We start from the raw sequence: 24,262 nt of genomic DNA on the forward strand, positions 1-24,262 counted from the left end.
TTATTTGCTCATATGTGATTTTATCGAGTAGAGGAAAGGATACTTGTGCTGTCATAGTTGAAGATTCTTTGATCATGGCTGAAGATTCTTTAATCATTGAGCAATGACATTATTTTAGTGCTGAACACTTACCAATCTCGTCTCCTTAATGGCTGCAGAAATTGCACCAAAAAGTCTTTCAAAAGCAATGACAGCAATGTATTTTCTAAGTATTAGCATGCAAAATATTTTCAGTACAAAGTTACCAGTTCTGTTTAATGCAGTTTTAAATCAAAGAACTTCAGTTGGCTTTTTATATGGTAGCTTGTTATCAATATTTTTAGAAGGGCTTTTTTACTTCTCTGCATGCCCTTTTCAAAGGACGAGTATCAACATTTATCAACCCACGTTTTCTGGTCCCATGGTCTGAAGGAGATAATCTGCCTTTTAGCAGCTTTGATCACTGTGCTCAAAGCTGCTGTCTGCAGGAAAAATAAAGCTTTTTTAAGCACTATTCTATGTGCTTATCATATTATCTCCAACAAGTTAAACATACCAAAGGTTGGCCATCATCTTCAAGCATGATTTTTTGATAGATGATGAGTTTGCATTTGATTTCCCAGCTTGTTAGTGAATTCTGCAAGTACATGATGAAGACATTGAGACATCTTGTAGTATTTGGCAACTTCAAGATGAAATAGCTTTGGTTAGGACCCTATATAATGTATAGAGAATTCGGGAAAGCCTTGTGAATTTAATGTCAATCTTCAGAGAAAACATAAATATTCAGCAAAAGCCATTAGAAGAATAATTTGAAATTTCCAAATCACTCCTGTTTATTTTGATTGTCTTTGATTTCATGGATTGATTGTGAAATGGAAATGTCAAATAATGGAAATAGTAATTGAGACAATAGAAAGAGTTAATGTGTTTAGGGTAAGGAGACTAGTTGATTACTTGTTGAATCTAACAAAAGACAGAGAAAATGCCCAAATGTTTGTACATACCAAGTAATTTGAAATTTGAAGATTTTTGATTAAGCTTCAACCCAGAAAGGAATTGAATAGCAGAATCAAATAAGTATTAATGATGGTTCTTTAGCAGAAGTGAGAGAAAAATTTGAAAGACATTTAAAGCTTGGCTAAGTTCTTTCCGTAGCTTGGGTGCGCACAAAGGATGGTCAGAGAAATTCAAATGTGTGAGAATTCGTGATCATGGCATATAATGAATCTAAGGGGGAAAGTGACTTTTGGGAAAGGATGAGTAACTTGGGGAGGCGTGAGAGACAGCAGGGAAGAGCAGCAGGACCAGGGCCCCAGATGAGCCTCCTCCTCTGGGTGTCTCTCCGGGGGAGCCAGAGATGATGATGGAGGATGGTGAAAAGTTCCAGTGCTGCAAATAGCAGACCTTTGGTATCACTGGGGTCAGGACACTGTGGCTTCTTAGGCACCTGACATTTGTTTTATTAGGTTTGTTGAGAATTATGCAAAAGTTAAAAAATGCCTTGAATTGGTTTATGGTTTCAGGTGGAAAACCTGTGGAGTTTCCATGGTGTTCTGTGATGTCAGCTGGGTGCTAAAGCAAATGTAGGAATTTTGACTAAATGTTTTAAAAAATATTACTAAATGAGACACAAAAGATAATATTTATGTACTATTAGAGTGGTAAATATTATATTTATAGGATAAGGTAAAAGGAATTGAAGCCTAATAGAGAATGCCTGTTTGAGGGAAAACCATTTCATCTTGCATAAAATAATATTTGAACAACCAAGTCAATTAGATCATCATGAAAAAGCAGAGTATCATCATTAAGAAAATGTAAAATTCAGTGTTGCTACATAGCTGCACAGCTTCTATTTCAATTCTTCAATATGGGATTGAAGTTTTGGTATATTAAAATGTTGTCTGAATTACCAGCATGATCAATATTTATTTTCTAATTACTGAATCATAATTACAGATCAGCGTGTACCACTTAAATGCTTAAAATAATCATGAAATACATGTGATTCATGAAACCCTTAGCAACCACAAGACTTCCTGTGCATAAGCTCAGACACAGCAGTGGCTGAGAATTAAGTTCATAAGACACATTTGCAGCAGTGAAAACATTTTTTGTATTTCTCCACTGAGGGTTTTATTGAGAGCCCCTCTAATCAGAAGACAGGTAACTGCATTTGGAGCTGCATTTTTTATGATTTCAAGGAAGTGAAACACAAGGTCTGTGTCAAGAGCTGCCAGTTCTAACCCTTGGTCCCTGCTGATATGCTGGCCTTGCCTTGCTGGGCAAAATATTTCAATATCAGCTTTTGTTTCCCTGACATTAAGTAAAATGCCTTGAAGTGAAGGTTAGCCATCTTGAAGTTGTGATAATTGGCCACTTTACGACTGCAGGTGGGAGCAGGAAAGAGGACTGGCAACCCAAAGGGGTCACTCCTGAATCTTTGCTACCATATTGTATATATTTCTTCAGCATCTCTCATCTATTTGAATTTGTTGGATGGAATGGTGTATTTATACAAAGATTTATTTTATACATGCATGTTCTTAATAGAAAGATGTAAAATTCCAATTGTACGAATCCACATAAAAATAATTGGAATCTGGGCAATTCATATAGGGGTTTGGAATTGTTGGATATTGACCCTTTTTAAGAGCATTCATGTTTGAGTGAGGATGTCATTTCTGCCTTGGAAAGCTGAGAAACTCTTGAGTGACTGATGCTTTCTACAGGTGAAAATTATTCAACAGATTCTTACGAGAATCACTACAGGCAGTAGAACTGGTTTGTGGTTTAATTACAGATAGCTTTAGAGGAAAATGTCCCCCTTCTCCAAAGTTTTGAGAAACTAGTGGTGTTTAACTGTCCGTATTGTCAGGATATTGTTACCCTCCTCTTCTTTAGTTTTAATTTCACATTACACGTCAATCCAGTTTTACTTTGTGATGTTCATTTAGAGGGTCAAATCACTTTTATAATAAAGTTGACAATAACCCACCTAATTTTATTGTTCAATATTAAATAGCCGAAATAGAACATGAAACACTTGTTTACAGAAAAATATATCTTTTTTCTGTCCTTCGACTTTTTCACACATTGTCACAATTGTCACAGCTAGGCTTTTCTCAATTAGTTCATGGGAAGATAATGATTTACATCTTGGAGTTGATCTAAACTAGATCAACACAGAGAATTGTTTTTACAGCACTGTGAATATGAGTATCAATAATAATTTCTCTTTATTTGACAATAAAGTGTCTATTAATTTCAAAGAACTACCAGTGTGTTCATTGCCCATCTTCAACAGTGACTTTCACTAATTTCAAAATGTAGAAGGAAGCAAGGTTAGTTTATAGTTTACTTTTTACAGTTTATTTCACTTCCCCTTTAATAGGATCTGTGGCAAAAGCCAGATTTTTTTTTTTTGTTCAAAGTTTCCAAAACAGTTTTAAGTGAAGTCCAGATGTGTAAGCTAGAAAGTTGTTTCTCTGCAATGCTCAGTAGTGGGGAGACTTAGGAGGAAAATAAAGGTGGTTTAGGGAAAGCAGGCAGAGGGTCTTTCTCTCAGGTTCAGAAGTTAACTTCAGGCTGAATTTTCCTCTTCTGGTTCTTTAAGACTCTTAAGCTGAGCCTTTAACACTGATTTATTCTCAGTGATTGCTAGTAATTTATTTTATCTTGGAAATAAAAGTTGCAGTTTAATCTGAAATTGAAATTGTCCAACTTGTCTGCCTCTCTACTTTAAAATATCAATTCTTAAGTAATGCCATCATTGCACCTTTCCTGTTAGCACTTCAGCCTATGTTTAGGACTGTTATTCAGTATCTCCAAACATACTTCTCTCATTGGACTTTCTCCTTGGTTCCATAGAAAAGAAGACTTTCTCATGAGGACATAGAAAAAAAGTTATATTTGATCACTGATTTCTTACCTTTTAAAAATTTTTCTTCTTTTTCCTTTTTGTAGTAACTGAAAATGTCATAGGAAGCTTTTTGAAATAACATCATCGCATCACAAAACTGTCTTCAGTTATTTGGTATAACCCTACATCTACAGTAGATGTAACAAAACTTTAGTTCAAACATGGGAGAATTTTAGTGGGGAAATTGGAAGCAAGTGAGTTGTGGTTTTGATATTGTTAATCAAGAAATGCTTCTTCATCTCCCAGTAAAATCCTTGCTTCCTCTGGTTTTGCTGGGTGGGCCTCAGGGGTTTTTGCCCACAGCAGGACAGTGGCAGCAGCTGCACAGAGAGGTGAGGGCTGGGGAAACACAGGCCCCAGCAACATCACAGCCACATTATTGAAGAGAGATGGGAGCAGAGTGCATTTGGATTGTCCACAAGAGCATTTAATCCCACAGCACTGCTAATGATGTTTACCCAAGATGACAGAAGATGGTTCTCCACCCACTGCTTTTATTAATTGCAGATGTCTCTTTTCTCCCTTACAAACTGGGGCTGCTGGTTTTTATAATGCAGTTTTCAGGTGCCCTCAGATGCATAATCTTTTTTTCATGTTTTTTATCACATTAGTTCTGCATACAATTTTCTTTGCATCTTAAACCAGCTCAAATAGTCCTTTTTTCTCTTTCACAAAATAGCTCCTCCAGTTTTTTCTCTTTGCTGTCTATTATTTCTTAGTAGCACTGTTCACAGGCTGGGTGTGAACACAATTACTTCCAATTTTAAGTAACACTTCAGGTTTTCAAATAGTATTTCTAATGTTCATTTTCAATTTATGACAATTAAAAGAAAACAAACAAAATTCCTCCCAATACAACTGAAGAAATAATTATTTTTAATTACCTTTCCTTGTCCTTTTCACAAGTTTCTTTGTCTTGTTGAATGGTGGGCTACAGGTGTGTTAATACTTGTTACTTAGTCTTATAAATTGGTGTTTATTCTTTGCTAAATTATTAGTTTCATTACTAAAATGTCAGCTCTTAAGCTCTGTGGCTATTCACTTTAATGCAGAAGATATTGAGTGTGCTCAGACTGTTCATATACTGCTATAACCCACTTAATTATGCTGTTGAAAGTCAGTTTTTCTGACTTCTGGGGTAGCCTTCATTAGTGTCACATGAGAAGTGTCTGATCAGTGACAAAATGGAAGGATTTTATTGCTGTGTCCAGCTTCCTAGTGGGAAGCTGTACCATAGGCAGAGGCAGTTTTTTCTTGGAACTGCACAGCAAAGTTTGGGCACGCAGGTTGCCACAAAGGACACTCCAGTTAGATGTTGTGAAAACATGATGCACCATGAGGCTGGTTGACCATTTAAACTGTTTTTTTTCCAAGAGTTTTTGAAATCTCCATGCATTCAAAGCTTGAGCTCAAATACTGTGAGTAATTTTATCTAACTTTGAAGTTATACCTATCTTTGAGGTTAGCCCTGTCTTGAGCAAGAGCTTGTACCTGGTGGAGGTCCCTTCAACCCCATTATCCCTTGATTCTATGATAGATCTGCGCTGGGAGAGCTAAGGACTCCTGAGGACATCTTCACAAAGAATCATGCACGAGAAAAGGTCACTTGTGTCCTTCTGTGAATCTGCAATATCTTCAGAATCACTTCAGATTTGCCTGAGCAGTGTTTCCAAATCATCTGGTCTGTTGTTGTGTTCTGCATTCCTCCTGAGCACGAGCTATACCCACAGGGCAGGTTACCTCTGTTGGCTGTCACCTATGCAGTGAGACATTGCAAGATCATTGTGCCTTAAAGGCTCCCCTAGGGACTCATTTACATCTACAAGCATAAAAACTGTTTCAAATACCTGTCATCTGATCTATTGCCTCAGATAATGAGGAACCGCTGGAAATGGTAGGATTTGAAGCTGTTTTAAGCTGATACTGGTTTACCAGAGCCTGCCCCCCTGCTGTGCAGAGTTACAAATTTATTTTTGTGTATTTGAAAACAAGTTTTCAAATTTATTTATGCTCCCACTTTGGAAAGCGTGATTTGGAGATGTGCTCAGTCAAATATGGAGGGAGCAGTGGAAGTGCCAGAAACACCCTACAGCTATTTGCAAGCAGTGGCACTGATGCTGCCAGCCCCACCGGGGCATTTTGGCACTGGTGCTTAGGAGGGTCTGTGTGTGTGTTTGTGACATGGAGGAGCACACACCCCAGGAGATACCTGTGCTGGGTTCTGGGAGCTGTCTGTGAATAACCTTCTGCAGCTACAGGTTCCTGTGAAGTGGAAGAAGTTATGTACTGGAAATGTCTCCCATGCATATGGTTATTTCTGTGTAGGAGATGAGCTCCCAGAGTATTTTGTCTGCCCACTTCATTTCTCCGAGAAAATTTCTTAACACTACGTTTTCCATTCCACTGATATGCAATGCACTGTGTAAAATACCAAGTAAATATGGTTGCTAAGAGTCTTATTTATTGCATGTGCTAGGCTAATTTGAATTGAATTAAGGCTTTAGAGAACTGAGGAGGTTGGTCTTAAAACCCCATTTGCTAAAATTACCTTTACACGCTGGAACATAACTGTACTTAGGCCAAAGAAATATGTAGAAAAACATGAAAATGATTTTATGATAGAACAGTATTTTCAAGTCTATGATTTTTTTTCATATATCACTTTAATTTTGTTATTTATGTATTTTAATTAGGTCCAATGAAATATTGCATGCAGACAATGAAAATAATTTATAGTATATATATAATATATTGTTATCACAGAATCAGAGTAAGGTGAGTTGGAAGGGACACACAAGGGTTATTGAGTCCAACTCATGGCCCTGCACAGGACATCCCCAAGAGTCACACCATGTGCACGAGTGTGACTTATTGAACACTTATTGAACTCTGCCAGTCTTGGTGCTGGGACTATTTCCCTGGGCAGCCCATTCCAGTGCCCAAACACTCCCTGGTTTAAGAATCTTTATCTGATATCCAACCTAAACCTCCCCTGACACAACTTTAGGCCATTCCCTTGGGTCCTGTCCCTGTCAGCACAGAAGAGATCAGTGTCTTCCCCTCCTCTTTCCCTCATGGGGAAGTTGTGACTGCAGCGAGGTGTCCCTTCAGTCTTCTCTTCATATAATATTTGCATATTTTATGTATGCTGGTGCATGTCACAAATATGATCTTTTCCTGAAAGTAGTTGTCTTAATACTGAATCAATTTCATTGCACTTTTTACCTAAATGGTCATTTCACAATTTTTCCTGCATGTAAAGAGGATTATTTACTGGAAGTTATGTAACAATAGATATATCCTTAGTTACAGAAATCTTCATCTTACTTGTTACAAAACCGTAGATTATGTCTACTCAGAGATAGGGCACAGGAAGAAGGAAAATACCTATACTTTAAGCATCCATTTAGTCACACCTCTAAGGTTTTAATTTCACTCCAGTGCTTTATCTACTCTGTATGGTTAAATTGAGCAGTGTCAGAAGTGTTCTTGTCAGCAGTTTAGGAAAAATCTAGTATGCAAGGAGTGTGTCTATGGAAGTGTATTGCTGCAGGGACATGAGTTGGTGCATTACAAAATCCCCTTTGGGCGTTTCCATATTTGTACTGTAAAACAAAGTCCTCAAAACTAAAAGTTTAAAGCACACTTGGGAATATTTGGATTTTTCTACTGCCATGGGTTCTGCCTTTCCTCTGGTATAATGATGAATTCGTTATAAGTTGCAGACACAACAGACTTCCGTAATATCTCACACTAATAAGAATGCAAATTCTGCAGCAAAAACATACTGGAGGCCTAAATAAAAACTAAAGACATTTAAGTGAAGAAAAATCAGTATAGCATGGTTATAAAAATATAATTAACCACCTAAGCATGGAAAAATTATAGTGAGACAACACACTAATTTAATTTTTATTTATTTTTTTTAAATCAGAGACTGAGGTATAATAGTAATGTCACAAATTAATAGGAAATTGCTTCGATGATGGTTAAAATGTTCTCTCTGACTTTCTGGAATGTATAAGCCATTTTTTAGTGCACCATATGAATTTAGCAAGCTATAAAAATATTAAACCAGTCACGTTAAGTGCATTCAAAAGCCAGATTTCCTTAAACCAAGACAAGAGATGGGGTAATAGTCCTTGGCTCTACATTGTTTTGTTGGTTCCAATGTTTCAATTAGAAAATGCAGTCACTACATTTGATAGAATTATCATACTGATGTTTTTATTTTTTTTTCCTACAGATTAAGATGCTTGGTAAAGCAGCTGGAGAAGGGTGACATTAATGTGGTGGACTTAAAAAAGAATATTGAATATGCAGCCTCTGTGCTGGAGGCAGTTTATATTGATGAAACCAGGTAAGTCTGCGGGGAAAACAAAATGAAAGAATGTTGCAAATTGTATTTTAGAACTTTGGTCTTTGCATGCAGTTGTCACCGACATGAGCTGAAGGTCTGTGCACATCAGAAGAAGCGTATGTAGCTCTTGGGTCCTTTATGACAAAGTTAAAGCAAGTAAGATTCCAAAGGTCAGATGTAACTGTTGTCTGGAAAGAAATGCTCACAGAAATGAGTCAGAATAGCTGGTCAGTAAATACACAAATGAATGAAAAGCTGTGATTTATTTTATAACGTTTGATCCTTAGTTTCTGTTTATTGTTGGCAGTATTACTGGCAATCATGTGGGTTAATTCCAAGTAAAATAGAAGTTCCAAGTATTTGGTTTCTTGAAAGAGTTTTAAGATATGGACTGTATTGAAATTAGCTGGCTAACTCACTGGTTTTATTTCTGCATGCTGGCCTTTCTAAGTTTTTTTTCTAAGCAGAATGGTCTCACAAAGATGTCTGTCCAAACTTCCTCGGTACCACTGGAGTGTGCAGCACATGTCTCAGTTCTACATTTGTGAATTATTTCATGGACCTAGCATTCTCTCTGTGGCATGTGCCTTCCCCTTGCAAATCTGCATAGATGATACAGAGCTTGAAGTCCTGCTTCAGAGATAAAGCACTGGTTATTCCTCCATACACCTCCCAAACACTGGGATTAAATGGGTGTAGTATTCATGGCTCTGTCTGAGCAGTAGTGCCAGGACCAGGAAAATAAATTGAGATTTACTTAGTTTCTAAACTGAGGCAGCTTCTGTGCAGATGAACAGTAGTGTCACAATGAGGAATCCAATCTTTCTGGCTCTGTGTGGGAATATCAAGACAAATAGCAGGCATTTCATGCTCAGAGAAAACAGCTACCACTGAATATACATAGGCTCTGGCAGTGACAGGTGCATTGCTTTTGCTGTAAGCAAATCTTTAAATTAGCTAATTGCCCTCATAGAACTTGACAGCAAGATTGTTGAAATACCCTGAAGAAAACAAACACATGTAATTTTATAGTGATTGGAAAGATTGTCTTAATCCTCTGATTATTTTCTTAATTCGAGGACCACTATGTCCTTGTAATGGTGACTATTTTCAAAAATGCTAGTTCAGTGTATCAATAAAATTTTTCTCTTCTGGAGCTCACTGCACAATGATACCTAATGATATTTATTTATTGCATCCAGTATTTTACAGAATATTCTGATTTTTCAATGTACTAAGTCAGGATACACTTGAGACAGGTATCTTGTTTTGCTCTTATTTGTTGAATACTTGTGTTCACCAAAGAAACTTGAGAGTTTGTGGACCTACCAAATTTTGGTAGCATTACTCATATAGATATGCATTAAGCATACATTTTATGTATATCTTTCTGTACCTATATCTGTATTTATGAAGTATATATGTAGAAATAGAAATCTAATTCTGCTCTAAATAATAGTTAAAAGTGACACTATAATGAAGCCTACTTTTTCCTTTTATTCTTTTAATTTTAGTGGTTTGTATTTCACTGTTTTACCTCTATATTGTTCCTTTTGGTTTACAGTATTTGATTTTGGTTTTGATTTCTCTTCCTTAGACTAATGCAGTCTCCATTAAATTCGGAATCAGTATGATAGGTTTTTTTAACCTGGTGGTTTTTGTGTTAATTTTGTCCTAGAAATGTAGACTGACCCTCCATATCTTAGTTGGACATGGGTTAAGTATGGATCTATTTTAAATTTTGACACTTCCCCATTAAAAACAATTGTAAATGGTAATCTGTAAAATTTATAATTTACTGACAATTGCAAATTGTAAATTTATTGTGAGGCTGGAAAACACCATAGTTGTGACTGGTACTTTCATAGCACCACTCTTTTCCATGGCAAGCTGCAAAGATAATTATGTTTTAAATAGCATGGCCATTATTCTGTAACCTAAGTCACTCAAAAATGCAAGCACACAAAAAGGGTCTCTTGAGTTCCTGGGAAGCCAATCCTTAAGGAACAAAGCAGTGTATGTATCACTGAGTCAAATGGAGTTAGCTGCGTTACCTTGTGGGGTTGCATTTGTCCTTGTTCCCACCAAAGAATACAGGTTCTTTGTCTTGCACAGAGCTACTTCTGTGGGAGTCTGGAACTGAGTTAATTGCACTCATTAGTAGATTAGAAATAATAGTTTAGATCATAAGCAAAAGGGCCTGTTCCTGCTGAGCCTGAACATGTAATTTTATACATCACAAAGTTCAAATAACTTCAGTAAGTTTCTTACATGTGAATTTCTGTTCAGTGTCTGCAACTCATGTGAAAGTACCCATGCTGTTTCAAGACCAGTATTGATCCCTGGATTTTGTCCTGATGAATTTACTGACCCGTTGCTAAAGTATCCAAGCAGAGGAAGACCTCAGCTTCAACCAGCAATCTAAAATTGCATCCTGTTTGTGGTGTTCTCTTCTTCCCCACTTTTTTGGGCAACAGACCTCAATATCAGCTGAGGGAAAGGTCATTTAAATATCTTTGTAGACAAGAATAGCAACCTCTACAGATTAAGAATAGCAATAAACAGAGAGTTTGTTACTTGAATGCTCTTATTGCATCTTTCTGTTCTGATATATATGCTATGAAACAGGATGATAAAATGCTCCTGACAGTGCTCCCCCACCTATTGCTGAAGGACCTTCTGCAATTCTTCACAGGCACAGAGAAGAAAACAGCAAAAGGAAAAGTCAAAGCGAAGGTCAATAAAGAGATCCAAGTATGACATATCTCACAGAACTTGGTCAGTAATGTGGCCAAGGATCAAGGAAGAGCCTTGTCTGTTCCACAGCTCCATGGAAATCACCACTACTTAAAAAATTAATCTCTGGCATTATTCTGTCAAAAACACTTTTCTCTTTACAAGCCTGAGGGTTTTTTCAGTGAGCAGTTCCAATTTCTTCCAGCAGAAGATACCCATTTCCCCCCCATATATCGTTACTTCATTTGAGTTTCTTGAAAAACCTGTATCATATTATAAAGTTGTGTGTGAACATGGAAGTACATTCAAACATGTATGTTGATGACATATTGAATCTTTATTTAAAGTGCAACAATCAGGTTCAAATAGCTGTAGAATTCACACCATTTAGCAGAGGATGAAACATTTTTACAGGTCCCCTGACTTTCCCTTTGTCTGTTCCTTTGTTTCTTTACACTATAGCCATTTATATGAGCATTTTTTGTAACTATTTGTCAATACTCATTTCCATTCTTCAGCTTTCTAAAACTCTGTGGATTTGGATTAGGGCAAAAGCAGAGAAACAATACAACAGATTTTATTTAAGAAGTTCTGAGAGTAGGCTTCTTAGAAACAGGGACAGGCACTAGGGATAACCTTCCAAAATGAGGAAAAATTGGTTTGGGGCTGTGACTGTCAATATCTCTATAAAAGGTTCTGAGCTGATGGCAAGTTGGAAAGCCCAGACACCAGGCATCAAGTAAGTGCTGCTTTCCTATGAGCTCCATTATCTGTGGCCCCAAGTCACTCAATTAGCTTGTTTAACAAGATCCTTCTCGTCTGCTGCATCTTTCAGTGCTGCACCAACTTCTTCCTTGAAAGAGATCAAACACTCTGGTAGCTGAAGCTGAGGTCCATCATCAGCTGAAAATAACCAGGAGACTCTCACACTTCCAGCCCCTCAGATTTGCTCTGTGGAAGAAGTTCAAACTTAATAGATATTATAAATAATTCTGACAAATCTTGCAGAATTTTCTCCATTAGTACCTGCCACTTGGCTCAAGGCAATGGAAGAAGGATATTTAGAGTCAAACAGGAAATAAATACAGCCTGATAATTCAGTCATGACAGATGTTCCGTTTCTTGTAAATGCAGCTCTTCATTCATGCTAACTGAAAAGAAAATAAGTCAAATAAAATCTAGATAAGCATTACAAGATGAAAGGGAAAAAATGTATTCCAAAGCTAAATAATAAAAATAGCAATAGTAATAGTAATAATAATAAAAAATCCTTATTGTGGAGACTACTTTCATGCTGTTCAGTATAAAATCAGAACAGTTTATTCCAATTATGTTTTATTTTTATATGCTTCAGTATGTTAGAAAATAGACTTGATTTCAGGGGCATATTTATCTATGCAGTTGCAGTTCCATACAGGGTTTTTGCTTATTTCAGACTGTATAATGCCCCTTTAATAAGGCTTTAACTAGTTGAGAACTTTTGACTTAGAAGAGACTGCATTTCTGTAATGCATGAAGTAGCTCTGTATTATATACTGGCAGGATCTTTTAGCATCTTTGAGTCAACAAGGCATAATAACAAATACAGGTTCATGAAGAAAAGGGTGATGTCATTAAGGGTGACATTGTAACAATATAAATTTGCATGAGAGCTCTGGAAGTAATATTTCAATGACACTACAATGGCAGACAGTTCTTGTACTGTGCCTGAACATTTTATTGTATACAGGCTTGAACAGAGCATTGTAAAGCTCTGAGCTAGCAGGAAACTCCCAGCAGGAAACTGTTCCTTGACATTGCAGGACCACTGGCCCTCTGTTCTCACCTGTGGCGCACCAGATGGAGCTGACTGCGAGTCACAGAGTTTCACTGGCTCTAAGGCTCTGGTGACAGAAGGAATTGTGCCAGTTCAGGCACCAATAGCCATTCAGGGACACCAGCAGAGGTGGTCACACCAGCAAAGTGCCTTTGATGGTGCAAGGTCGATAAACTTAAATTTTCTTACATCAAAGAGATGTACATATTTTTAAAAACATTTATCCCATATCTCTCAATCTGAAAAGACAGATTAATTTGCTCATTTATATATGAAGGTGAATGTATCATTCACAGAACAGTAAGGCATTCGAAAGATCTAGAACATATTTATCCTGAAAAATACCTTTTGAGAAAAATCTATGAATATTAAAGAACATAATCTGCCTAATGCCAAGGACAGAACAGTTGGAATGGGCTCCTCTATTTGGTAATTATTTACCAGATGAAAAATACGGTCTGTGATTCCTCTCTCAGCTGGTCTAGCTGGGGAGATATTTGAAGAGGCAATTATTTAAGCATGAAGTTAAATTTTAATCTTGAATATTCAGTCAAGTTTGCTGAGCATGTATTGCTGTCCTCCATTGCCAACCCATGGTTAAATGTACTTTGCCCGAACAACAAAATGTACCATTTGAAGTGAATCATTCAGTTTATCCACTAAGGGAGTCTACAATTGATACTTTTGCAAAAGCTGCTATTGAGAAAAAGCTTATTGTGTTGAGATGAATTCAGTACATGCCACCCTTATAAAAGCTTAAAATAAGCCTTTGAAATCTTTTGTACTAAGCTAACGTGGTTTGCTTTTTTTGGGTTTTTTTGTGTTTTTTTCTGAGAGGAAAGCTTACAAGAGCATTCAAGTTGCATAAAAAAATGCATTTAAAATCACTGAAAATCTATTAAATTCTGACTAAGCTTCTCAGTTCAGTTAGGGTATTTAATAAATGGCCAGCATCCCTTTTCCAAAGTTATTGAATTTTTCTGTTTCAAAGTTTTTGCTGTTAATTTCTAAATCATGCCCTGAATTAGTTCTTGCCCTATAGAATTCCCAGAATACTGTATCAAAGAGAAAGGGAAAGGAAAGGAAAAAGAGAAAAGACAGTGGCTCACATCTGTAATCTGAAAAGTGACATTTTTTAATGATGATTAGCCTGAGCCAAACCTTAAGATTGTTGTTTGCCTTTGGGGTATATCTGCAATTCTGAGTAGGTAGCACATATCAACAAGTGAAAATTTCAGTAACAGTGGTTCTTCCTACATTGCTTCTCTTCTGTTGTATTTCCTGCATTTATTCCAAATTATTTTCAGTTTATTTTAATTAATTGGTAATTCTTCATATGTGGACAATACTTCTAAGAATGTGCTAATTTTATGACTACAACATGTTGGTAAAAATCATAATTTCCTTTGGAAAGACCTTTATGTACTAAAAATGCCCCTCATTTGTTTTTGCAGTTTGTTTATCCTTATTGGGAGTCAAGAGAACCTTATAGTGGATGTAAGTGGAAGTTGTAATGGACTATAGAGGATGGAAATATTGATTGAATATATTGATTCATTCTTATTCAGGAAGATAGGGAGATAATAGAACTAAATAATTGGTAAAAATGTGAACTGACTATTTAGACTGTAAATTCTCCTGCATTCCAGGCATAGGAGAGGACTTTAATTCACTCTTAAGGGCTTGATTAATTCAGTAATTAGAGCAAAGAGCTAGTACCACCTTCTCAACCTCTTCTCTGGAAATCTTCCACTACCTCTGTTAGGCAGCATGACTGATCAACAAAGATGGAATTTTTTTCCCCATAGCCATTATCTAATTTTAATTTTTTTCCATTTTCTTTTCTTTGTTCTCCTCCATAGTACATCTGATATATTCCTAAGGGAAAAGAAATACACTTCTGACTAGTGCATTACTATATTTAAAATTCTGATTAAATGAAAAGAGAGCTAGAAATTATCACTACTTGAATTTTGAAAAATTATTCTTGGCAAAAAACACAGTACTGCGACAAGAAGATCAGGTTATTAGTTACTATGACTGCAGTATTAATTGATTGCTAAGCTGAAATGCCAAGGGCCATGTCTTACTTATTCCCACAACTGTCAATGAAAGTTCTACTCATGGAATGAATAGAATTAAATAACCCAAGCCTCCCCCTCTCCTTCCCACGCATATCTCTTCCTCGTATTGCATCTACTTAACAGGCTGATGATACATGAGCAAAATAAGTGTATGCAACCCTGAAATCCTGATTATGTGTTGGAAAAAAAAGTATTTTCTGTGGCACGTTTTAGTAGAGCTCTTTTTGTCGCTTTGTTTTTTAGCATTTTAGGGTGTTCCTTTGCTTTATGGAAGAAAAATTAAAATATGTGCCTTGGCATCTATTAGTATAATTATGTAATTCAATTGGGATATTTGAGTTCGTTCCTCCTGGTTCCATTAAATTTATCTCAGCAGAGTTTTACTTAAGACTGATTATGGAACAACTATCTAGCTTTAAAGTACCCACAATATCTGATCTTCAGGTTGGTTGATTAGGAGCATGAGGCTTTGGGCCTTTTAGTCACTCCATGCCAAATACTTGCTAAGCCAAAGGCTGTAGCCTTCTGTTTGACAGCCATAGCCACATGTCTGTTACTTTTCCCATTAATTTTTCCATGAAAGTTTTGAACCTATGTGGCAGTTTAAATGTTTTGAAATGTCACAAAATTATAGTACAGTTTACAATTTATAATTACAATTTAGGTTGCAAAATCTTGCAAAAAACCCTGTAATATTTCATAGGAAGTTAAGTGTTTGAATGTGTGCCTTTGTTTTGAACCTGTCATTTGATTTTATTTGATCATCATCTTTCTTTTTTAAAGGCATAAAATGCTAGAATGAGTTTGAGTGAGATGAATGACTAGCCTTTGTTTCCTCTCCTTAAATGTTGTTTCAATTAGGCACCTGAAAGAAACTAATCCTTTTTGAGAAGTTATTAATCTTATGTGATGAGGGATCTATAAGATTTTGTGCTTGCAAATTAATTCTGTGTTGCAGTTGCTTTTCTTGATATTTAAGTTAGAAGCAGATCCACTGAAACTCTCTCTTCCCTGGCAAGTTATCCAGCCATCTCTCATCAGAGAGCAGTGGCCTCATGAAAATGACAGATAAATGAACAATTATTTCAAATACTACTTTCTCTGTTCCATCTTCATGAAGTAACTCCTGCTTACTGTCATTTACAGATTGAATAGTTCTCCTACTTTACAGATGAATGGTTAAAAATATGAGAGAGACTGCAGTGTGTTTTTCTAGTCTTAATTTGTACTCCAGTGGCTCATATCTGCAGAGCTCAGATCCCAAATTTAGATCTGCATCTCATCATAGCAAACTGATGTAGAACCCTGCTTCCTGCTGCACAGGTGATGTGGAATATCCTGGCTGCAAGCTCTGAGGTAGCCTAATGCCCATGGCCCTCTAATTGTGGGAACATTTGCATCTCATTTGAATAAAAGTTGCAATAGTTACAAAAATATGTTTTAGGGATTGTAAGGTTTTTTCCTTGTTATACAAAAAACATATCAAATGTCGAATATTCCTCAGAAATATAAATGTACTGATTTCTCCAGGAATATTTAATGGCAGTGTTAGACTAGTATGGATTTAAGTGGACTATAACATAGGTTTTAGTGTAGGCAATAAAGCCAACTTGTAGCCTTTGACCTTTGGCCAGTCTCAGCCTTGGTTCAGTTTTGCAAGATAATTTGCTCAATTCCTTTCCTCCACACAAGTTCTCCTCTTCCAAATTAAGTTTCTGATTTTTGGCTGTTGTCCCACTGCCAGGAAATTTCATAATCCTTGTTCATTCTGCCCTTCTTTTACTCCATTTTAAGGAGCCTTCCTAGCCTGATAATTCTATGCCTCTGAAAATATAAGAATTTTTCTACTGTTCTTTCAGTAAACCAAGGAAGGACAAGGAGCGCATTTATATTTTTTAAACCCCAGTTGAAGAATCTCAGAAAATATACTGCCAACCAGATGGGCTGCTGAAACTGAGCACAAATATGCTATGCTCACAGTTCACCAATAATTAATATGGTTCTTCTGACATGTTTCCTATTACTATGATCCATCAGATAGGATTAAATTTATGTGGAGATTCTTTTGAACTACACCACACCCAGGCTTTCTTTATTCATCCATGTTTCAGAAACACAGCACAACAAAAATAGACCTATGCAATCAAATAATGCCTACAATTCAATTGGTATCACTTTCAAGAAAATATTTTGAAAGGGTGGCATGCTGTGTATATATTCAGGTCACCCTACTCTGGGGTTTCTTGCATAACTGAATGAAAGGAAAATTGATATCAGACAAAATAAGGGATTTGTTTCCTGGAAACCCCAGCACTCTGAGTGATAAGGGCAAATAACTGTAAGAAAAAGATTTATTGAAGTGTGGAACGGAAGTGTTGAGTCTGTTTAAAGAGAGTATTTAGTTAAAAGTTTCTTCTAAGTAAACTGATGACCTCTAATTCACTTTTGTTGAAGTGAAGATTCTATTTAATACTTCTGTTTTGCAAGAGCTATATATAACTTTTCTAGCTTTTTGAACTGCTAACAAGTTTGAAAGCTGACTTGCAATCCAATCTTGTATAATATCTTTACTGCTATGACTTTTTTTACCCTGCCTGCAATAGGAATAGACATCTCTACATAGAAGGAATTAATTCTTTTCAATAAAGGAATTAATTCTCTTTAATGCTTTTATTATGCTGCAATAGCAGGATGAGCATGTGTACGGGGCGTTCACTGACATGCACACCACATCATTGCTATGTAGCATCATTTACTTTTGTTTGTAAGTATCAAAACACTTCTTGTACCATTTTGGGGTACAGATCAATAGACTAATGGGGCTCTCACTTATAGCAGCAACCTGCTGACAGTTCTGTCAGTTACTGTTTTAGAGGTGGTCTTGGGATTTTACAGCTCATTGATTACTCTTCAATCCACCACTGCTCTGACGACTTTGTAGAAAAATCTTTTCTTGTCTTCAGTTGAATAAATTGCATTTTATTGTCTTTTAACTTCTGGAACATGAGCAGTGGGAGAGAGAGATGATATCTGCTGTGCACAGCTTCCCCTTGGTGTCAGTCCATCTGCCAGAGAAGACATTTTGTGATGTGCTGAGTTGGTCCTACAGTCAACCTCAGCTCCTCTTAAATCAAGTTTTTCAGCTGTTCACCTGTGAGTACTTCTCTTGTTAGGTCCAAGGTCTTGTTGGTTACCTTGTATTATTTTTTTTGTAGGAAACTTTTGGACACTGAAGATGAACTCTCTGACATCCAGTCGGATTCGGTCCCGCTGGAAGTGCGGGACTGGTTAGCTTCTACATTCACGAGGGAGATGGGAATAGTGAAGAGGAGACCTGAGGAAAAGCCCAAATTCCGAAGCATTGTGCATGCTGTACAGGCTGGGATTTTTGTAGAAAGGTGAGAGCTTTGTTTTCTTGTTACTGCAAGCATTGCATTTAACCACAGTGTCTGCCATCCTTTAAATGGTGGAGTAAACCTGGAGCAAATCTTTGAGCCAGAATTTATGCTTCATTTTCTGCAACCACTCCATTTTTCTCTACAGGATTCCAGATGAAACCTCTAATTAGTAAAATTTCTTAAGCCTTGGAAAATTCTGGGGATGAACTCAATGTCTTTGTAACTTCTACACTAAATTGTACCAACGGCTGTTCTAATATTAAAGAGTAATATACTTGCAAAGGGGTTAGTCTCATAACTTCATAAAAGTTTGCATAAATCTTTGGGGTCAGACCCTTAAATAGATTCGTGTTACTTCACAAACTCTGAAAGAAAAATTAAAAAAAGATAAACTTTTCCAGTATGTTTTTGAAGAAGAGCTATTTCTTAATATTTTATTTTTTCTTTTAGGATGTACCGGAAAACTTCAAGCATGGTTGGTTTGGCTTATCCAGCAGAAGTGATAGTCACATTTAAGGTGAAAGAAGTTTAATCATTGTGGAAGTTGAATGTATTTGCACTTATGCTTAGTGACTTTTAGGGTCCAATTAATATTTTTCTACTGAAGGTACCCTAGCCATAGTTAGTACTACAGAACTGAGCACAAAGTACAGGGAAACGAATAGTTAAAAATTCAGAAAAACATATGATTATGATTAATTCTGACTTAATTTAGATTCCATTAGAGTAATAGAATGAAATTTGTATAGAAGTTCTTATAGAAATGTGAGACAGTTTTATCAGCTCCCAGTGGTATCCTAATCAGTGTCTCAGACAGCAGCATTTGTTTCCTTTTTAGGCAAGAAAAGGGAGATAGTATTGGGATAGAGCTAACAAAAGAAGCTGAAGCTTATGGAACAAGTACAGTATTTGCTGTATATTTAAAGTATTACTCTAGTTCAGCCAAAAGATGATCTTTTATAGTAAGCTGAGTTCCTATGTCTATTAATGCAATTATAAACTGAGATTTCTTGAGAATTAAGTACCTCCACTTTTCCCCTGAAAGCCAAACAATTATATTATTCTCAAATTGCTTTATGTTTAATGACATCAGTGTTAATGACCTTGCATAATAGCCAGTTTGAAGGGTGATATTCAGAGTAGCTTCATGAGGTTATATAGACGGTTTGTACTGAAGAAGTTAAACTTGGAAGTTTGATTCAAAGCATGCAAATGGCCTTGATCATGTTGCAAGTATTTTATTCATAAATGACAGAATTGTTTCCATCACCAATATTTTATCTACATTAGGAATTTGAAAGAGTTGGGTAATAAAACCACCAAACTCTCCCATTTCCCTCTAGATACTAGCCAAATGGATGGAAATGTAAATTTTTTTTGTTTTGTTTTTTGTTGTTTTCCGTTTCCCTCATCTACAGGATGTTGATAAGTGGTCTTTTGACGTATTTGCCCTTAATGAAGCAAGTGGAGAGCACAGTCTGAAATTTATGATGTATGAGCTGTTAACCCGATACGACCTTTTGAGCCGTTTCAAGGTCAGGAACTAAACATAAAGAAAAATATAGATGCAAAAATACATGTGTCAAGTTTAAAATACAAGAAAACCAGCATTGAAATGTTTTTTATTGCATGATGCAGTGTAGAATTTCAAAGAATATAGCAAATGAAATATTGCAAAATACCAATTGTTCTATGAAATGAAACTTCACCCAGAACATGCAAATTTTTCTGCAACCCAAAAAATGGAAAGCTATGTAGACCCTTGTCACGTCATTTGTGTTACATAAATAGATACAGGCTATTTACTCAGCAGGTCTGAACCAGTGTCCCACCATTATAGACCAAAAATTACCAAAAAGGCACAAAACCATAGTTAGTCCTAAATACTTTTTTCATGGTCTGGATCATGCTGTTGATCACCGCTGTGCAGGGCGTTCAGCTGAACCTTCCTCTCCTGAACAACCTAGGGGATATATAAGGAGAAAAATTGCTTTTCCAAGGTCTTTGTAGGGGGTTTTCAATACTGTATGGAGTCCTTATAGCCAACTTTGAAAAGCTGAGATTAAAAAATGAATCAAAAGATAAATTTATTGTTATAGTACCAAATGAAAGTTTTCTGATAGATTCAAAATCTCTTCACAGCAAAAACTCTGTGTTCCTTTTGAAGAGGATGTCTCATCCTGAAGTTTCTTGAATATTTTAATTTTAGGCTGGCAACCCATCTTTTCCCAACAGGCTTCATTTGCTTGAAGTCAGAACCACACCAAGACCACCATTATAACACAGATATGAAGTGCATCATGCTACTGCCAGAGTAGGCTTAAGCCCATTCTCAGTCCCATTGTTTATGTTTCAGAGTTTTTAAATAAAGAAAAAATTATTAAGGGATATGTAATTTTATTAAAGTGGGTGAAGTGATTTATCCCCAGGCAGCAAACAAGCACCACACTGCCACTTACTTGCTCACTCCTCTCCCCAGAAGGATGGGGGGAAAGAGAATTGGAGGCGGAAAAGTGAGAAAACTTGTGGGTTGAGATATGTACAGTTTAATAATGATGGTGGTAATAACAATATAGAAAATTAATATTCAAGAGAGGAATCAAACGCAAGGAGCAAGGCTGCAGATGGAAGCAGGTGCTCAGCAGCAGCAGCAGCACTGGGTGCTGCCCGGGCAGTCCCAGGCAGCCGTGCCCAGCCAGGCTCCCCCAGCCCGGGGCTGCAGCCACGAGCCCGTGTGGAGCATTGTCCCCTGGGCAGCAGGGCCAGCTGTTCCAGCTGTGTCCCTGCACCCCAGGGTGGGTGGGGTGGGGAGCAGAGAAGGCCTGGACTCCGTGCAGTCTCTGCTCAGTGACTGAAACATCCTGGAGTTACCAGCTCTGTTCACAGCACAAATCCAAAATATTGCCCCATACCAGCTACTATGAAGGAAATTAACTCTATCCCTGCCAAAACCAGCACAATGCAAAAATGAGTGGGACCAGATAGTACCTGTAGTTCACGCAATGTCTGGAGGAAGGGAAGTTGTACTGTGACATTAAAGCAGACCTTGTCTTAAGCAAGCTAAAAGTAGTGAAGAAAAGGAGATAATCCTATTGTTAGATTCCTATCTGCCATGCCTGTGTTATACATGCAACCTCTGCATCCCTGGTGCAGACAGACATACCTTGAAAACCATTTGGTTAATAGTTCTGCAGTGCCTTGTGCATGGTGTGTGAAGAGAGATACAGCACCTACAGAATTTGTGTGGAGGCTCATTGGTGTATGTATGATACCAGATCTTTATATTTTAAATTTTTCTTTTATTTTTTGCCCACTAGATCCCATGGTATATTATTTGTGATTCATTTATTGCATGCTTGACTTTGCAGCCGTTGCAGGAAAAAAACAATTATTTTAATGTTTTCTTGTCTTTAGATCCCTGTTCCCAATCTTATTTCTTTTGCTGAAGCTCTTGAAGTTGGTTACAGCAAATACAAAAATCCCTATCACAATTTGATCCATGCAGCTGATGTTACTCAAACTGTGCATTACATAATGATTCACACTGGCATCATGGTAAGAAGTATTGTGAAATTCAATTTCTTTTCTCAGACTCTGCTGTTTTGAATAAATGTGTACATGTTTCTTTTCTAATGGAAAAAGCTCAGTAGAAAATTTTTGCAGAGAGAGATTTAAGAACTGCTGTTCAGGCTGTGAACTTTATTTCATTTTAACAGTTCTTCCAGGCTGAACTTCTCTTAATGCAGAGGGAAAAAGGAAGAAAAAAATAATCTTTAAATCCTTTTTGCTTTTCATCGCCTGAATTTAGGTATTTTATATCATATTTAATGAGATAGATTTGCAGGAGTGGGCAGGTGAGAATTTTTTTACTTTCACATCAGAGCATGGGAGGTGTGATCAGGCAAGGAAGCTTTAGTATCTGCAGAGGTCCTGGCTGTTGAAAAATGTACTGAATCAGTGCAGGCTTAGAATTATATCATCACCTGAATCAGTGCAGGCTTAGAATGATATCATCATGGAATGGCTTGGGTTGGAAGGGACCTTAAAGACAACTCAGTTCCAGCCACCCTGCCATAGGCAAGGACACCTTCCTCCAGACCAGGCTGCTCAAGGTCCCATCCAGCCTGGCCTTAAACTCAAACTGCTTTTTCTTTCAGTTTGTAACCTTCTTTAGCACTGCTCTTGTATACTCTATGTGCCCATGGTAGGCAGGCTATTGCATTTGCCTTGAAACATCACAATATTTTAAATTATTTATTTGGGAACTGAAACGAATCTGTGCAAGCATTTTTATTTCTTAACACTTAAATTAAATACCAGCAGTGGAATTCTCCTCACTATCAGCTTACTAGGCAAATGTAAATACTGACTGAAAGAAAATGGAGATTGCTGTCAATGGCTTTTTGATAATTTGTCTTCACTGTGAATGCAGTTGTTTAAAAAAAACCCAGCAAACCAAAAAACAGACAACAAACCAAACAGCTGGGAAGAAATAATGTCTGATTTCTGTTTGCAGAACTGTGAGACAATTCCAGAAGACTTTGGATAGAAAAAATTTAGAACTGACTCTGGATGGTTTTGCTCCTATATATACACAATAAATGGCAGTCAATCACTTATGTTAAGTCTTTTCTCACTTAAAATGCCCTTGGCTTCAGGGTGGGCAAGGAAAGGTCTCCAGGCATTGCACTTTTTTTTTTTTACTGTTTGAAGGAAGTATTTTGCTTGTAAGTGTTTAAAGCTTTATTTTAACTCTAATACTACTTAAGAGGAGCCTGGAGTCTTCACCAGCCAAGATTCCCTTTCAGATTGAGTTTTCTTGAGAAAGCGCTTCCATATCAGACTGAAGAGGCTAGACAGCTCTTGCCAAGAGGACTCAAAACCAAAGTTGTTGTATACAATATTCACCTATCAAAATAATATTTTAGTAAAGGAAAATTCTTGAGAATATTAGATTAATTGCAAGAGTTAAGTGATGTGAGCCATGTCTTTGTTGCAGGTATACACCTGGATCTTACCAGGAGGAAAATCCTTTTTTTTTATTATAAACATCCCTCTGGCCCATTGTATCTGCCCCTCTGCCCTTCAAAAAAACAGTAACATTCAGATTTTTCTTGTGATGCCAGGACAAAGTTCCAACTTCCAGAACTGTCCTAGTAATTTTGGGACATTTAGCCATTGCTTAAACCACTTTAAAAGGCATTTTGTGTATCTCTGAACACTGAATAAAGAAATCTGTTTCATATTTTAATATCTGCTATTTCACTGCGTGCACATGAGTTGTGAGAAAGGCCTTTCCACCATTATTAGCATCTTAACCTTCTGCCTTAGATGTGATTTGGAAAATGATTTTCAAAAAAGTTTAGACTTTACCACTGCAAAATCTCATTAGTGTTGCAACACTGCTACAAAATATTTTTATAAAATTAGTCCAGGTTTAATTCACATTGTAATTGCCAAATTGAGACATTGAATTGTGATATTTCTCTGCCTGTGGCAGGGGGAGTTGGAATTAGATGATCTTTAAGGTCCCTTCTAACCCTAACCATTCTATGATTCTATGGTGCTGTGATACTGGAAAGTTCTTGGAAAGAAATCTAACTAGGACACCACTTAGTCAAGAGTGCCTTCAAACAGATGTACTTGCCAGGCAGAAGGAACATTTATGGAAATCAGTGTTTGAAAGAGGGCCTAGTGATTCTGCAGCTTGCAAAGTATTTCTCTCCCAAATGTCACTTGCAATTTGAGAAAGCATCAGTATAATGAAAATGTTCTATTTAACTTGCTGGATTTTTTTTTCCTGTTGCCTGATTAACCCTCCAGTACCTTAATAAAAATTTGGAGTTTGCTTCTCAAGCCAACAGTTTTCAGACATGTTCATTGTAATCCTTTTTTAAAACTCTGCTCTAATACCTGGATTAGAGTAAATATGATGCAATTCTAGATCAAATTCCTGTGGTTTAT

At 36.8% G+C, this 24,262-nt stretch overlaps 1 protein-coding gene across 4 annotated transcripts in view; it reads left to right on the forward strand.

The window, feature by feature from the left end:
- The window catches only part of PDE1A (phosphodiesterase 1A), a 194,353-nt gene that overhangs the window by 132,442 nt on the left and 37,649 nt on the right, over nt 1-24,262 (forward strand). For all 4 annotated transcript variants that reach the window (XM_064719019.1, XM_064719015.1, XM_064719018.1 and 1 more), the window contains 5 exons: nt 8,151-8,264; nt 18,116-18,298; nt 18,749-18,815; nt 19,717-19,833; nt 21,713-21,853. In XM_064719019.1, the coding sequence (XP_064575089.1) occupies nt 8,151-8,264; nt 18,116-18,298; nt 18,749-18,815; nt 19,717-19,833; nt 21,713-21,853 (622 nt within the window). The remainder of the gene's footprint in view (nt 1-8,150; nt 8,265-18,115; nt 18,299-18,748; nt 18,816-19,716; nt 19,834-21,712; nt 21,854-24,262) is intronic.

Source organism: Zonotrichia leucophrys, chromosome 7 (genome assembly GCF_028769735.1).
Source record: "Zonotrichia leucophrys gambelii isolate GWCS_2022_RI chromosome 7, RI_Zleu_2.0, whole genome shotgun sequence".
Taxonomy (NCBI): domain Eukaryota; kingdom Metazoa; phylum Chordata; class Aves; order Passeriformes; family Passerellidae; genus Zonotrichia; species Zonotrichia leucophrys.